Source organism: Nerophis ophidion, linkage group LG08, assembly GCF_033978795.1.
Source record: "Nerophis ophidion isolate RoL-2023_Sa linkage group LG08, RoL_Noph_v1.0, whole genome shotgun sequence".
Taxonomy (NCBI): domain Eukaryota; kingdom Metazoa; phylum Chordata; class Actinopteri; order Syngnathiformes; family Syngnathidae; genus Nerophis; species Nerophis ophidion.
The window spans coordinates 22274828-22292674 of record NC_084618.1 but is presented as its reverse complement, the minus strand read 5'-3'; the positions used below and the strand labels follow the sequence as shown (position 1 = coordinate 22292674).

The window sequence follows — 17847 nt, the reverse complement described above, 5'->3', positions numbered from 1 at the left end:
ACTGTAGAACTTTGATGTTGTTTACTCAATGTAAAGTGATTTTACAAATACAATCTACTATTATTATTATTATTATCATGTTTATAAACTCAGGAAATATGTCGAGCGAAGCTTTGCTGCGGCCGCCTGCTAAGTCAGGACGGGATAAAAATGTGCGCCTTCGCGACGAGTCTTGCATTTACAGGCAAGATGTTTATAAGACCACGGACCGACGTGTTACGATTTCCTAAATGCTTCCCTCCTCCGGGCATAGACTGGGCTTTCTGCTCCGCCACTCCCAGTCTGTGGAACGCTCTCCCTGACCACCTGAGGGCACCACAGACTGTGAATGCCTTTAAACAAGGCTTAAAAACACTTCTTTAAAAAAAATTAAAAAAAAAAGGAAAAATGTTGATGAATGCATACTAGTTCTAGATATAAGGCTGTTGTAGTTTTTTTTTTTTTTTTAAATACACTGTAGAACTTTGATGTTGTTTACTCAATGTAAAGTGATTTTACAAATACAATCTACTATTATTATTATTATTATCATGTTTATAAACTCAGGAAATATGTCGAGCGAAGCTTTGCTGCGACCGCCTGCTAAGTCAGGACGGGATAAAAATGTGCGCCTTCGCGACGAGTCTTGCATTTACAGGCAAGATGTTTATAAGACCACGGAGCGACGTGTTAGGATTTCCTAAATGCTTCCTTCCTCCGGACCGAGACTGGGCTTTCTGCTCCGCCGCTCCCAGTCTGTGGAACGCTCTCCCTGACCACCTGAGGGCACCACAGACTGTGAATGCTTTTAAACAAGGCTTAAAAACCCTTCTTTAAAAAAGCAAAGAAAAAAGAAAAATGTTGATAAATGCATACTAGTTCTAGATATTAGGCTGTTGTAGTTTTTTTTATTTTTTTAATACACTGTAGAACTTTGATGTTGTTTACTCAATGTAAAGTGATTTTCCAAATACAATCTATTATTATTATTATTATTATCATGTTTATAAACTCAGGAAATATGTCGAGCGAAGCTTTGCTGCGACCGCCTGCTAAGTCAGGACGGGATAAAAATGTGCGCCTTCGCGACGAGTCTTGCATTTACAGGCAAGACGTTCATAAGACCACGGAGCGAGGTGTTAGGATTTCCTATATGCTTCCTTCCTCCGGGCCGAGACTGGGCTTTCTGCTGCGCCGCTCCCAGTCTGTGGAACGCTCTCCCTGACCACCTGAGGGCACCACAGACTGTGAATGCTTTTAAAAAAGGCTTAAAAACCCTTCTTTAAAAAAAAAATTAAAAAAATTTGATATATGCATACTAGTTCTAGATATTAGGCTGTTGTATTATTATTATTATTTTTAATACACTGTAGAACTTTGAGGTTGTTTACTCAATGTAAAGTGATTTTACAAATACAATCTACTATTATTATTACTATTATCATGTTTATAAACTCAGGAAATATGTCGAGCGAAGCTTTGGTGTGACCCGCCTGCTAAGTCAGGACGGGATGCAAATGTGCGCCTTCGCGACGAGTCTTACATTTACTGGCAAGACGTTTATAATACAAGGAGCGACGAGGAACACTCTCCCTGACCACCTGAGGGCACCTCAGACTGTGAATACTTTTTAAAAGGCTTAAAAACCCTTCTTTAAAAAATAAAAAAAAGTCTATATATATATATTTTTTTAGATATATGCATACTAGTTCTAGCTATTAGGCTGTTGTATTTTTTTTATTTTTTATGATCTTTTTATTTTTTTTAATACATTGTAGCACTTTGAGGTTGTTTACTCAATGGAATCGTGAGTTTAAAAATAAAATGTTAGGACGGCATGCAAACGAGTCTTGCATTTACTGGCAAGACGTTTATAAGACAAGGAGCGACGAGGAACACTCTCCCTGACCACCTGAGGGCACCTCAGACAGTGAATACTTTTTTTAAGGCTTAAAAACCCTTCTTTAAATTAAAAAAAAAAAAAAAAGTCTATATATTTATTTATTTTTAGATACATGCATACTAGTTCTAGCTATTAGGCTGTTGTATTTACTTTTTTTTTTTTTATGATCTTTTTATTTTTTTTAATACATTGTAGCACTTTGAGGTTGTTTACTCAATGGAATCGTGAGTTTAAAAATAAAATGTTAGGACGGCATGCAAACGAGTCTTGCATTTACTGGCAAGACTGACGGGTTAGCATTTTCTACATGCTCGGATCCTCCGGGCCGCTGCTCTTCTGGAGAGCCCGACAAGGGCGTCTGACTCAGAGCACTGGCAGACGTGGTGGGAATCTGCTAAGTGAGATCAGCTGTTAAAAGGAGCAAAAAAAGCGAGGCAATTTGACCTGACATCTGCTAACACGCCGAAGGAAATTCCTTGTCGTTATTCAGCAATTACAGTAACGCACCTTGCGCCCCCCGAAAAAAACACGGGACGAGAAACCTTCGCCGGCAAAGAGCCAACAGATCTCGGGGTGACGTACGGACCTGAGTGTGTCCACAGCGCGGGTGTCGGACGTACAGGTTTAATCTAGGCTGACCATACACATGTCCTCTTTTGTGGGGGACTGTCCGGGCTGTCCGGGCGGGGTTTCTCGAATGCCTCAAATGTCCGGCGTTTTGTGTCAAGGTTGCGTGTATTTTCCAATGTACGTACAGGGGTTAAGAGGGGTTAAAAATAAAAACAAATTCACAACATTCACGAAGGAGGGGCAGAGACAGAGAGAGCTAGAGAGGGAGGTAGTGAATTGTTTGTCAATGCAAGGCATACTTGGTCAACAGCCATCCAGTTCACACTGAGGGTGGCCGTAGAAACAACTTGAACACTGTTAGAAATATGCGCCACACTGTGAACCCACACCAAACAAGAATGACAAACACATTTCGCACCGTAACACAACACTAACACAACGGAGCAAATACCCAGAACCCCTTGCAGCGCTAACTCTTCCGGGATGCTACAATATACACCCCCCTTCTACATACCCCGATTACGTTACATCAAATATTCCACTTTGAAAAATAATTTCGGTGAAGAATTTTGCATATTTTGTGTGTTTGCCTTAAAAAAAACATAGTTTTGTTTGACAAAAAAGGGGCGGAAAACAAACAAACAAAAAAAACAACATAAAAAAACTAAAACATTTTGAACTGAGGAATTAGAGGGGGGTGCAATCTGGCCCGCCGGACATTCCCAAATGTGTTTTTTTTTAGATCTTTAAGACGGAAAGTGCAGCTGCCATTGTGATGTGCAGTCATGTTTTCTAATGACTGTCAGTCTTCAACTATACCAAGTATTTCAATGCTTGGACTCTGCACTTTTGCACAATATACTATTTACTATGGTAATCTAATGAGTTACTATGGTAATCCAATTAGTTACTATGGTAATCAAATTAGGTACTATGGTAATCTAATCAGTTACTATGGTGATTAAATTAGTTATTATGACAATCGAATTAGTTACTATGGTGATTAAATTAGTTAACCCCAAATGTTGAGAGAGCCATATTGGACCAAAAATACAAAAACATATCCGTCTGGAGCCGCAAAAAATTAAAAGCCATATTACATACAGATAGTATGTCATGAGATATAAATTGAATTAAGAGGACTTAAAATGAAACTAAATGAGCTCAAATATAGCTACAAATGAGGCATAATAATGCAATGTGTACATATAGCTAGCCTAAATAGCATGTTAGCATTGATTAGCTTGGAGTCAGGGACCAAATATGTCTGATTAGCACTCCACACCAGTCGATAACATCAACAAAACTCACCTTTGTGCATTCATGCACAACGTTAGAAGTTTGGTGAACAAAATGAGACCGAAAAAAAAGTGGCATAAAACACGTCTTACAAAGTCGGAGAAAGTTGTACATGTAAACAAACTACGGTGAGTTCAAGGACCGCCAAAATTAGTAGGACAAAACGGCGCTCGCCAAATACTCGACTCAGTGAAGCATGTTTAATATAAACAGTGTGCTCTATAACAATCAGGGAGGTTTGTGTCATGTTTGTCCTCCTACAGAAACCATATTAAAACAAAAAAATATCTTTTTTTCCCCCTCATCTTTTTCTATTTTTCATATATTTTTGAAAAAGCTCTAAAAAGCCACTAGGGCGGCGCTAAAGAGCCGCGGGTTGCCGACCCTCGTCCTATGGTAATCGAATGAGTTACTATGGTATTTAAATTAGTTACTATGGTAATCCAATTAGTTACTACAGTAATAAAGTTAGTTACTATTGTAATGTAGTTAATTGCTATGTAAACCAATTAGGTACTATGGTAAGCTATTTAGTTACAATGGTTATCTAATTAGTTACTATGGTGATTGAATTAGTTACTATGAAAATCGAAGTAGTTACTATGGTAATGAAATGAGTTACTATAGTATTCAAATGAGTTACTATAGTAATAGAATTAGTTACTATGCTAATCAAATTAGCTACTACGGTAATGGAATGGGTTACTATGGTAATGAAATTAGTTACTATAGTAATCCAATTAGTTACTATGTTAATCTAATTAATTACTATGTAATCCAATTAGTTACTATGGTAATCAAATTAGTTACTATGGTAAGCTAATTTGTTACAATGGTAATGTAATTAGTTACTATGGTGATTGAATTAGTTACTATGACAATCGAACTAGTTACTATGGTAATCAAATGAGTTACTATAGTAATCATATGAGTTACTATAGTAATAGAATTAGTTACCATGCTAATTAAATTAGTTACTATGCTAATCAACTTAGTTACTATGGTAATTGAATGGGTTACAATGGTAGTAAAATTAGTTACTATAGTAATCTAATTAGTTACTATAGTAATAAACTTAGTTACTATGGTAATCTAATTAATTACTATGTAATCCAATTAGTTACTATGGTAATCAAATTAGGTACTACGGTAAGCTAATTTGTTACAATGGTAATGTAATTAGTTACTATGGTGATTGAATTAGTTACTATGACAATCGAAATAGTTACTATGACAATCGAACTAGTTACTATGGTAATCAAATGAGTTACTATAGTAATCATATGAGTTACTATAGTAATATAATTAGTTACTATGCTAATTAAATTAGTTACTATTCTAATCAAATTAGCTACTATGGTAATGAAATGGGTTGCTATGGTAATACAATTAGTTACTATAGTAATCTAATTAATTACTATGTAATCCAATTAGTTACTATGGTAATCAAATTAGGTACTATGGTAAGCGAATTTGTTACATTGGTAATCTAATTAGTTACTATGGTGATTGAATTAGATACTATGAAAATTGAACTAGTTACTATGGTAATCAAATGAGTTACTATAGTAATCATATGAGTAACTATAGTAATAGAATTAGTTACTATGCTAATCAAATTAGCCACTATGGTAATGGAATGGGTTATTATGGTAATACAATTAGTTACTATAGTAATCCAATTAGTTACTATAGTAATAAAATTAGTTACTATAGTAATCTAATTAATTACTATGTAATCCAATTAGTTACTATGGTAATCAAATTAGGTACTATGGTAAGATAATTTGTTACAATGGTAATCTAATTAGTTACTATGGTGATTAAATTAGTTACTATGACAATCGAACTAGTTACTATGGTAATCAAATGAGTTAATATAGTAATATAGTTAGTTGCTATGCTAATTCAATTAGTTACTATGCTAATTAAATTAGTTACTATGTTAATCCAATTAATTACTATGGTAATCAAATGAGTTACTATGGTAATCAAAATAGTTTATATAGTAATTAAATTAGTTACTATGGTTACCATGCGGGGGTCGCCCACATCTGCGGTCATCTCCAAAGTTTCTCATTGTCATCCCACTGGGTTGAGTTTTTCCTTGCCCTGATGTGGGCTATGAACCGAGGATGTCGTTGTGGCTTGTGCAGCCCTTTGAGACACTCGTGATTAAGGGCCATATAAATAAACATTGATTGATTGATCGATTGACTTGCTCTATTTTTGGCCGGAGTACAACTTTAACTTGAAGTTCTTACGCCATGATTTCACCAGTTTGTCCTCCGTGTGGCCCCTGGGCTAAAACGAGTTGGACTCCCCCATTTTTCTAAAGGGTTCACAGGTCACAGAAGGGACCGCATGCAAAAGTCGCTGCTCGTTTCAGAGTGCAAATTAATGATTAACACAAGGTGGCGGTTAGCGTCCTGCCGCCATTAGTGACTGAACTGCACACACACCATATCCCTCTTGTAAACATAAAGACCACATCGAGTCTATAGAGCTTATTTAATTGCGCACTACAAGGACGTGAACGCTCGACAGCCTAATTTGCTAAAAGTGGCTCCAGAACAACGGCTGAGTGAGCTTTGCCTGTCGGCGCCGATTCCGAAAACGAAACAGGGACAAAGGAGACATCTTTTTACATCATGGCCAAATTGCAAAAAAAAGAAGAAGAAACATTGAACCGGCGTTCCGGGGGCGGGGAGGGGTTGCAGCGAAGAAAAACAAAGACGAGGGACACTTAACTCCAACTAATTGGAACAGCTTCCCAATTTGGAGAGAGTGAATTCATTTCAAGCCTCCAATCAAAAGCACTCCGCCATCAAACGCCGGAGGCTAGTCGGGCGCCGCGGCGGCATTTGAAAAAGGAATCGGTTGCAACGACACGGCGCCGATCCGAAAAATATCCCGCACCATCCTAAACCCAGTCGCAATCTACAGAATAGCTCGTTAGACATAATTGGACAGCTTTAAGTCGGGAGCTTGAACACGAGTCGCACGTAAACTGCCAATGAGATGACAGGAAAAAAAGCAATTTCCGGAATAGGCACGATAAAAATAACAGCGAATCGACGAAAAAGAGATGTGTGAATAGCGTAGTGATCCGGTCACGCTAGAGTAGTGTGGAGTAGTGCTTTTCAATTACCGTATTTTCCGGAGTAAGCTCCACCCACTACATTTTTTTAACAATTCCCCCCCCACCATATACTATCCGCACCAGACTGTAATCTGCAGATATATACATGAAAATAAGTTGTTCACAGAGTAAGATTGTGTAAATGTTTATTTACATACTTTAGTTTCCAAACATTGCAAGGCAGCAAAACGGGAGATGAAACAAAACAGAACTCAAGCTGCAATCAGTTCAACGGACTCAACAACTCCACAGTGACGTTTTGGTGGATTTACGTAACTGAAGCAAGACAAAAAGAACGCCACTGTAACACAGACACTTGTGAACACGTTAGCATATTAGCTCATGCTAGCGACGCTGGCTCGATTCCATCACAATAGCACGCACAAATGTGCACGGAAAAAGGCAGGGTATAAATAACAGCAAATCGACAAAAAGGAGATGTGTGACTAGCGAAGTGATCCGGTCACGCTAGAGTAGTGTAGAGTAGCGCTTTTCAATTACCGTATTTTCCACAGTTAGCTCCACCCACTACATTTTTTTAACAACCCCCCCCCCCCCATATACTATCCGCATCAGACTATAATCCGCAGATATATACATGAAAATAAGTTGTTCACACAGTAAGATTCTGTAAATGTTTATTTACATACTTTGTTTCCAGATGGTGCCACAAGGCAGTACAACAGCTGATGAAACAAAACAGAACTCAAGCTCCAATCAGTTCAACAGACTCAACAACTCCACAGTGACGTTTTGGTGGATTTACAAAACTGAAGCAAGACAAAAAGAACCCCATTGTAACACAGACACAGACACTTGTAAACGCGTTAGCATATTAGCTCATGCTAGCGACGCTCACTTGATTACATCACGATAGCACGCACAAATGTGCACGGAAAAAGGCACGGTAAAAATAACAGCGAATAGGCAAAAAGGAGATGTGTGAATAGCGAAGTGATCCGGTCACGCTAGAGTAGTGCTTTTCAATTACCGTATTTTCCACAGTAAGCTCCACCCACTACATTTTTTTAACAATTTCCCCCCCATATACTATCTGCATCAGACTAATCCGCAGATATATACATGATATATACACACAGTAAGATTCTGTAAATGTTTATTTACATACTTTGTTTCCAAATGGTGCCACAAGGCAGTAAAACGGCTGATGAAACAAAACAAAACTCAAGCTGCAATAATTCCAACAGACTTAACAACTCCACATTGACGTTTTGGTGAATTTACGAAACTGAAGCAAGACAAAAAGAACCCCATTGTAACACAGACACAGACACTTGTAAATGCGTTAGCATATTAGCTCATGCTAGCGACGCTTGCGCGATTCCATCAAGATAGCACGTGCTTTTTAGTAAACCTAATCCTTATATGTTCCCCGGGTGTCCATGTTAGGTCTAAATTAAGTCTTTGTTACTTAGAATATGTCCCCCATAGTAAAGTGTTACCATAATAATATAATATGCAAGTAATTAATGGTAAATATGTTCCCCATACCAAAGTGATACCATACTACTAATAATAATAATATAATAATAATAATATTATTATACATATACATATGTTCCCCGTACTAAAGTGTTACCATAATAATATAATAATAATAATAATAATAATAAACAATAAATAATAGTGAATATGTCCCTGTACTAAAGTGTTACCATAATAATATTAATAATAATGCTAATAATAATAAACTAATTAATGGTGAATATGTTCTCCATACTAAAGTGCTACAATAATAATAATAATAATATAATAATTATAATACTACTACTACTACTAATAATAATAATAATAATAAGAAGAAGAAGCAACTAATTAATAAGCAACTAAATAATGGTGATTATGTTCCCCATACTAAAGTGTTACCATAATAATAATAATAATAATAATAATAATAATAACAAGCAAATAATTAATAAACAACTACATAATGGTGAATATGTTCCCCATACTAAAGTGTTACCATAATAATAATAATAATAATAATAATAATAATAATAACAAGCAAATAATTAATAAACAACTACATAATGGTGAATATGTTCCCCATACTAAAGTGTTACCATAATAATATAATAATCATCATTATAATAATAATAATAATAATAAGCAACTCATTAATAAGCAACTAATTAATGGTGAATATGTTCCCCATAGTAAAGTGTTACCATAATAATATAATAATAATAAGAATAATAATAATAATAATAAAAAGCAACTAATTAATGAAGTAATACCATAATAATATAATATATATTATATATAATATACCATAATATATATATATATATATATATATATATATATATATATATATGTATATATATATATATATATATATATATATATATATATATATATATATATATATATATACATAATATTATGTTACCATAATAATACTAATAATAATAAGCAACTAAATAATGGTGAATATGTTCCCTATACCAAAGTGATGCCATAAAAATATAATAGTAATAATAAACAAGTAATTAATAAACTACTAATTAGCATATATTGTATTGAGAAAAAAACAAATATCTGCTTGTCACCTTCATTATACATAAAAAAAAATATCTAATAATCAAATGCATATGCATTTTGATTCATCATGATTAATCGCAGGTCATTACCCGCGCGCATAATTAAATAATATTAAAAAAGCGGCCCTCTGAAAGCAGCCATCACAGCGATGTGGCCCTCAATGAAAATGAGTCCGACAGCCAGTGTGGGGATGAAAAGCAGCCAGTCTGCATGGAGATAAGAAGGCTGGCAAACATACACAGTCCGATCTACATGTTTGAAATGCAGACACAACACTGACTCAGACAGACCTTGTCATGCAAGCTCACATGCAAATACTCCAAGATGCAAAAAAACAAAAACAAAAAAAAAAACATCCAAAACAAAAAAGATCTTTTTTTTTGCACCAAACTCAAGTCTGGACTCTCCACCACGGGAGAACTATTGTGTAACGGCCGAGTTCTCCCGGCAGCGGAAAATGTGCTTCTTACTTCTTGACCTGAATATTCAATCGGCCCCGTGGCGCTGCACAAAAGCGGGAGGCGAGGAGAAGGACCGACGCGCTCCTTCCCACGCCAAACCATCTTCTTCTCGCCCCGCTTTCTGACTTTTTGCCACTTAGTTGTTGCCCGACTACAAACCCCGTTTCCATATGAGTTGGGAAATTGTGTTAGATGTAAATATAAACCATCGATTGAATATGCTACAAAGACAACATATTTGATGTTCAAACTGATAAACATTTTTTTTTTGTGCAAAGAATCATTAACTTTAGAATTTGATGCCAGTAACACGTGACAAAGAAGTTGGGAAAGGTGGCAATGAATACTGATAAAGTTCAGGAATGCTCATTAAACACTTATTTGGAACATCCCACAGGTGTGCAGGCTAATTGGGGACAGGTGGGTGTCATGATTGGGTATAAAAACAGCATCCCAAAAAATGCTCAGTCTTTCGCAAGAAAGGATGGGGCGAGGTACACCCCTTTGTCAACAAATGCGTGAGATAATAGTCAAACAGTTTAAGATTAACGTTTTTCAAAGTGCAATTGCAAGAAATTTAGGGATTTCAACATCTACGGTCCATAATATCATCAAAAGGTTCAGAGAATCTGGAGAAATCACCCCACATGAGCGGCATGGCCGGAAACCAACATTAAATGACCGTGACCTTCGATCCCTCCGACGGGACTGTATCAAAAACCGACATCAATCTCTAAATGTCACCAAATACAGTTGGTCGCTACGTCTGTAAGTGCAAGTTAAAGCTCTACTATGCAAAGCCAAAGCCATTTATCGACAACATCCAGAAACGCCGCCGGCTTCTCTGAGCCCGAGATCATCTAAAATGGACTGATGCAAAGTGGAAAAGTGTTTTGTGGTCTGACGAGTCCACATTTCAAATTGTTTTTGGAAATACTCGACATTGTGTCATCTGGACCAAAGGGGAAGCGAACCATCCATACTGTTATCGACGCAAAGTTCAAAAGCCAGCATCTGTGAAGTGAAGTGAAGTGAATTATATTTATATAGCGCTTTATTCTAGAGACTCAAAGCGCTTTACATAGTGAAACCCAATATCTATGTTAAAATTAAACCAGTGTGGGGGCACTGGGAGCAGGTGGGTAAAAATGTCTTGCTTAAGGACACAACGGCAGTGACTAGGATGGCGGAAGCGGGAATGGAACCTGCAACCCTCCAGTTGCTGGCATGGCCACTCTACCAACCGAGCTATACCGCCCCATCTGTGATGGTATGGGGGTAAATTAGTGCCCAAGGCATGGGTAACTTACACATCTGTGAAGGCACCATTATTACTGATCTTTTGCTGCCATCTAAGCGCCGTCTTTTTCATGGATGCCCCTGCTTATTTCAGCAAGACAATGCCAAGCCACATTCAGCACGTGTTACAACAGCGTGGCTTCGTAAAAAAAACGGTGCGGGTCCTCTTCCGGCCTGCCTGCAGTCCAGACCTGTCTCCCATGGAAAATGTGTGGCGCATTATGAAGCGTAAAACACGACAGCGGAGAACCCGGACTGTTGAACGACTGAAGCTCTCCATAAAACAAGAATGGGAAAGAATACCATTTTCAAAGCTTCAATAATTAGTTTCCTCAGTTCCCAAATGTTTATTGAGTGTTAAAAGAAAAGGTGATGTAATACAGTGGTGAACATGCCCTTTCCCAACTACTTCGGCACATGTTGCAGCCATGAAATTCTAAGTTATTTGCAAATCATTGTATTCCGTTTATATGTACATCCAACACAATTTCCCAACTCATATGGAAACAGGGTTTGTAAATCGTGCAAACTGTCAGTATGAAGCTCCCGAGCCGAGGGTTCGCCTCTGGCGCTGAATATTTTTTGGGCGTTCAAGTCCTAACACGCCCCTTCTCCTTTTTGCTATGCACTTTCCCCCCCCAGATCCTTCCCTTACATTGACAACGCACAAAGAAACTTGTCCACATAGCCTAAACAACAGACTCCTGCCCGAGTCCTCGGTGGGTAAAGTACTTGCTCCGCACCCGGGTTGAGCTCCTTTAAGACAAGACAACACTTACGGCCTGCTGAATAAATGCAACATAGTGCGGCGGAGTCTCTCCAGGACGAACGTGGGGGCTTCGCCCGGGCTCGCATTCCTCGCCGGGCAGATGTTATCCGTGTTTTACGCCGACAATTTCGGGAGTCCTGGGAACGCCAGCGGAGCCCTCTGCCCTCTGAGCGCGCCGCTCCCAAAGGACGTGCGTTGCTACAAACACCACCCCTCTCCGCCTCGCATTTAAAAAGACAGTGCTACCCGCAGACGACGCCTTAGGTAGAGGACACTAAAACACAAGCTGGGAATCGAACGTGGCAAAGGTGTTTTAATGAGTTCATCATTCATTTAGGTTTTTATTATAGCGCCGGAAGATAATAGGGATGCAGCGTCAGCAGTTTTAAGGGTTATGCAGTAAAAAGGAAATTTGACATGACCTAAAATTGATAAAACCGTCCCAAAAAACTGCCTGGTCAGTTTACTTTGCATAGAGTGGAAACACTTAAATAGGATTTGGCCGCCTCTTTTATCACGTGTTCGACATGAATTGTCGGGGCTCGACTACTTCCTTGGCTATTTTTGTCGGGCTTTGGTGCAGCTTTTTCCAAATAAAATTGACTCGAGGTCGGTAAGCACAACCGGAATTAATACGTACATACGGGTTAAAAGTGAAGTGAAGTGAATTATATTTATATAGCGCTTTTCTCAAGTGACTCAAAGCGCTTTACATAGTGACACCCAATATCTAAGTTACATTTAAACCAGTGTGGGTGGCACTGGGAGCAGGTGGGTAAAGTGTCTTGCCCAAGGACACAACGGCAGTGACTAGGATGGCACAAGCGGAAATCGAACCTGCAACCCTCAAGTTGCTGGCACGGCCACTCTACCAACCGAGCTATTTTACATTGAGTAGAAAACCTCAAAGTGCTACAGTGTATTGAACAATTTTAAATAAAAATATAATAACAATAAGGTGGCGACTTGTCCAGGGTGTACCCTGCCTTCCGCCCAATTGTAGCTGAGATAGGCGCCAGCGCCCCCCGCGACCCCAAAAGGGAATAAGTGGTAGAAAATGGATGGATGGATGGATGGATAAAAATAAATTAAAATAAAAACTAGAACAGCCTAATAGCTAGAACTAAGCTGCAAATAACTAAAAAAGGCTTTTTTTTAAAAGAGGGGGTTTTAAGCCTTTTTTTTTAAAAGCATCTGCAGTCTGTGGTGCCCTCAGGTGGTCAGGGAGAGCATTCCACAGAATGGGAGCGGCGGAGCAGAAAGCCCGGTTTCCCATTGTTTGGAGTAAGTTAGCCTGTCCGGAGCAGAGGTGTCGTGCGGGGGATTTGGGGGTGAGCAGTTCTTTGAGGTAGAGGGGGGCATTTAAAGGAGAATATAAAAAGATTATATCAGTCGGTATCTTAATGTACAGCAAGTGATGTTCATTATGTTTGTTTCCCCTCATTAAAGGTCTGCAGTGAGTAATAATTAGTGATGTCGAAGAAAAAAGCAAAAGTCAAGATTAGTTTTTTTTAATTTAATTTAATTTAATTTAATTTTTAATTTAATAAAAGGCGTGCTGTTGATTTTTGAAAATGGTTAGAACATGGGTGTCCAACTCTGGCCCGCGGGCCAAATTTAATTTGGCCCTTGAGGCAATATCAAATTAACATTAGAGCTGGCCAGCCGCTGTAACACCGCATTCACCGCTAATACTTTTACTTGCGAACCCTCCCGATTTTCCCGGAAGACTCCCAAAGTACAGTGCCCCTCCCGAATTTCATCCCGGACAACAATATTGGGGGTGGGCCTTAAAGGCATTGCCTTTGGCGTTCTCTACAACCTGTCGCCATGTCCGCTTTTCCTCCATATAAACAGCGTGCCGGCGCTTTCGCATAATATATGCGGCTTATACACACACACACAAGTGAATGCAAGGCATACTTGGTCAACAGCCATACAGGTCACACTGAGGGTGGCCGTATAAACAACTTTAACACTGTTACAAATATGCGTCACACTGTGAACCCACACCAAACAAGAATGACACATTTCGGGAGAACATCCGCACCGTAACACAACATAAACACAACAGAACAAATACCCATAAGCCCTTGCAGCACTAACTCTTCCGGGACACTACAATATACACCCCCCCGCTATCACCAAACCCCGTCCATCTCAATCTCGCCGCCAAAAAGAGGCATTCCATTTTTATTTAAATTTTAGTTGATATGCTATTGATATTTTTGAGTTATTATCATTATTTGAAATTCGATTTTGCATGTCACTATCAAGTTATATACTGTTAGCTTTGCTTGTTCAAGATTCAATGCAAAACTTGTTTGGGTCCGTATTAAAGGGTTAATTTGTTCAACCTCGGCCCGCGGCATTGTTCGGTTTTAAATTTTGGCCCACTCTGTATTTGAGTTTGACACCCCTGGGTTAGAATGTCCGCCCTGAGATCGGTAAGTCGTGTGTTCAAACCCCGGCCGAGTCATACCAAAGACTATAAAAATGGGACCTGTTACCTCCCTGGTTGGCACTCAGCATTAAGGGTTAGAATTGAGGGTTAAATCACTAAAAATTATTCCCGGGCGCGGCACCGCTGTTGCCCACTGCTCCCCTCACTTCCCAGGGGATGATTAAGGGTGATGGGTCGAATGCAGAGAATAATTTTGCCACATCTACTATGTGTGTGACAATCATTCGTACTTTAACTTTACTTTAACGTTTTGAATAAAATAAACATGAGGGCCGGGTTGAAGTCGTTCACAGTTGAATAGACCTGGGGTCTTAAGCTCAGGCACAAAAACCGGGCGTACATTCTTTTTCACGGCAAAGCTGAGATGAACAGTCAAGTCATTGTTTTGTCTGCTCGCGGAAAACAAACATCCTAATCTAGGATTTGACTCCCTCGAATGGCTGTGGAAATAGGACCAGGCTGTTCTGAAAAACAACACACCGAGGACACATCAATGATGGACGCTTTTGACCTCCCTCCCTCCTCCACGACACCTAGTGTGGAACTTTTCACCCCTCTGTTGCGAGTTTTTCGTGATTAAATGTAACGTGTTTATCTGTTCATTGCATGGAGGTTTTTTCCCACTCCAGACTACGACCCCTTAGGAGCCCAGTCTAGATTGTGTTTTTTTTACTCATCTTTTTCCCCAGCGTTTTAACTTTTCCCATCTTTTACGGGGCGCCTCGTGGCGACCCATCAGCGTTCCTGTTCTGTAACCCTGTACACTCTTTTTGGGTCTAATCTTGAACTGGTTTGTGCTGAAAAGAACGTTTTAGTGTACTTGTGCAATGATAATAAAGACCTAATCAAATGAAGTTGATTTGAGGTCGGTAAGCGCAAATAGAATACGTACATTAGGCACAACGGGTTACAAAGCGTGCTGTTGATTTTTTAGAAAATAAAATGACTTTAAGTGTGTCTTGTAGTCCGAAAAATACAATACTCCTATTTTGAGTATAACGTCAATGAATAAAATAAACATGAGGGCCAGTTTGACGTCATTCACAGTAGATTAGACCTGGGGCCTCAAGCATTAGGATTGCTGAGGCACAAAAACCTGGCGTACGTTCTTTTTCACGGCAAAGATGAAATGAACAGTCAAGTCATCGTTTTGTCGGCTCACGGAAAAACAAACATCCTAATCTACGATTTGACTCCCTCGAATGGCCTTGACACTGTGGAAATAGGACCAGGCTGTTCTGAAAAACACCCACCGAGGACTCCTCAATGATGGACACCTCACTGATGGACGCTTTTGACCTCCCTCCCTCCTCAACGACACCTAGAGTCAAATTTTCACCCCTCTGTTGCGAGTTTATCGTGATTGAATTTAACATGTTTATGTGTGCATTGCATGGAGGTCTTTTTCCCCACTCCAGACTACGCCCCTTTAGGAGCCCAGTCTAAAATGTATTTTTTTACACATCCTTTTCCCCAGCGTTTTACCTTTTTCCCATCTTTTACGGGGCCCCTCGTGGCAATCCATCAGCGTTCCTGTTCTGGAAACCTGTACACTCTTTTTTAGTCTAATCTTGAACTGGTTTGTGCTGAAAACAAAGTTTTAGTGTACCTGTGCAATGACAATAAAGACCTAATAAAATAAAATGTATTCGAGGTCGGTAAGCGCAACCAAAATTAATACCTACATTAGGCACAACGGGTTACAAAGCGTGTTGTTGATTTTTTTAGAAAATGAAATGATTTTAGGTGTGTCTTGTAGTCCGAAAAATACAATACTCCTATTTTGAGTATAACGTCAATGAATAAAATAAACAGGAGCGCCAGTGTGACGTCGTTGACAGTTGAATAGACCTGGGGTCTCAAGTTCAGGCACAAAAACCGGGCGTACTTTCTTTTTCACGGCAAAGCTGAGATGAACAGTCAAGTCATTGTTTTGTCTGCTCGCGGAAAACAAACATCCTAATCTAGGATTTGACTCCCTCGAATGGCCTTGACGCTGTGGAAACAGGACCAGGCTGTTCTGAAAAACACCCCACTGAAGACACCTCAATGATGGACGCTTTTGACCTCCCTCCCTCCTCAACGACACCCGGAGTCGAACTTTTGCAGATTGGCCTCAGTCTAAAAAACATTACATCATCACACCCAAGACAATTGGGCATACACGCACGCACCCCCCACCCCCGCCCTCACCACCGACCGCTTTTTCCCCTCGGGGTGATGGTCGGACGGCAGCGCGTCAAAGCAGCGGTCGCCTTTCAGGGCCCCAACTCCCCGCCCTTCTATTGCGAGTTTGTCGTGATTAAATGTAACGTGCTTATGTGTGCATTGCATGGTGTTTTTTCCCCCCACTCAGGACTAGGACCCCTTAGGAGCCCAGTCTAGATTGTATTTTTTTACTCCTCTTTTCCCCCAGCGTTTTACCTTTTTCCCATCCAATCATGGCACCCACCTGTTCCCAATTAGCCTGCACACCTGTGGGATGTTCCAAATAAGTGTTTGATGAGCATTCCTCAACTTTATCAGTATTTATTGCCGCCTTTCCCAACTTTTTTGTCATGTGTTGCTGATTATTTGCAAAAAAAATTAAGTTTATGAATTTGAACATCAAATATGTTGTCTTTGTAGCATATTCAACTGAATATGGGTTAAAAAATGTTTGCAAATTATTGTATTCCGTTTATATTTACATCTAACACAGTAGATGTAGTTTGTAGTTTGTGATGTAGCAACGAACAGGAATTCTGTCGCCTCGCCATCATCACATCTCTAAAAGGACATATATGGAGTGCCAGTTGGCAAGCAGGATGTCCCTCCCTGTTCCGCTGTAGCAGGAAGCAGGCGCTCGGCCCTGGACGGACGGACGCCAGCGCTGAGACGACTAAAGCGAGTCCCAGAAACATAGTTCCACGTGGACCAATTGCGTACACAGTGTTGGGTCCGTGATGGTCTAATACCAGAGGGCGCTTTGAAGCACTTGTCCGCCAGGATGCGGCAAATTCCACTTTCTTATCGCAGTCGTTCAGTGAGTGAGTCGCGGTTTCGAGAGAGCGGCTGGTTAAAGGTTAACTACAGAGAGAAGGCAGAGGCCTTAGGGGGATTTCCTCATTCCAGTCCTGGTTGTGGTGATGTCATTTCTCACAGGATTGTTTGGAGTGCAGCTGCTCTGCAATGGGCCAGGAGTTTGTGCCGGTTCTAGAAACTCAGTCCGTTATCGATTGACGGTACAGGGCAGGCCGTGTGGTCCTATTCGTCAAAACTGGATTTATTCTTAGAGAAAAGGGCCTCTGATGTGGGCAGCACGGTGTAGAGGGGTTAGTGCGTCTGCCTCACAACACGAAGGTCCTGAGTAGTCCGGGGTTCAATCCAGGGCTCGGTATCTTTCTGTGTGGAGTT

At 39.7% G+C, this 17847-nt stretch overlaps 1 protein-coding gene across 11 annotated transcripts in view; it reads right to left on the bottom strand.

The window, feature by feature from the left end:
* Positions 1-17847, bottom strand: part of LOC133557515 (disabled homolog 2-interacting protein-like) — a 440633-nt gene that overhangs the window by 128946 nt on the left and 293840 nt on the right. The window contains exon 1 of one of the 11 annotated variants that reach the window (XM_061908006.1): positions 11998-12195. The exons of the other annotated variants lie outside the window; for them this stretch is intronic. Within the exon in view, the coding sequence (XP_061763990.1) occupies positions 11998-12020 (23 nt within the window). The 5' untranslated portion in view covers positions 12021-12195. Of the gene's footprint in view, positions 1-11997; positions 12196-17847 lie in introns of those variants that run through there. 11 annotated transcript variants of the gene reach the window in all.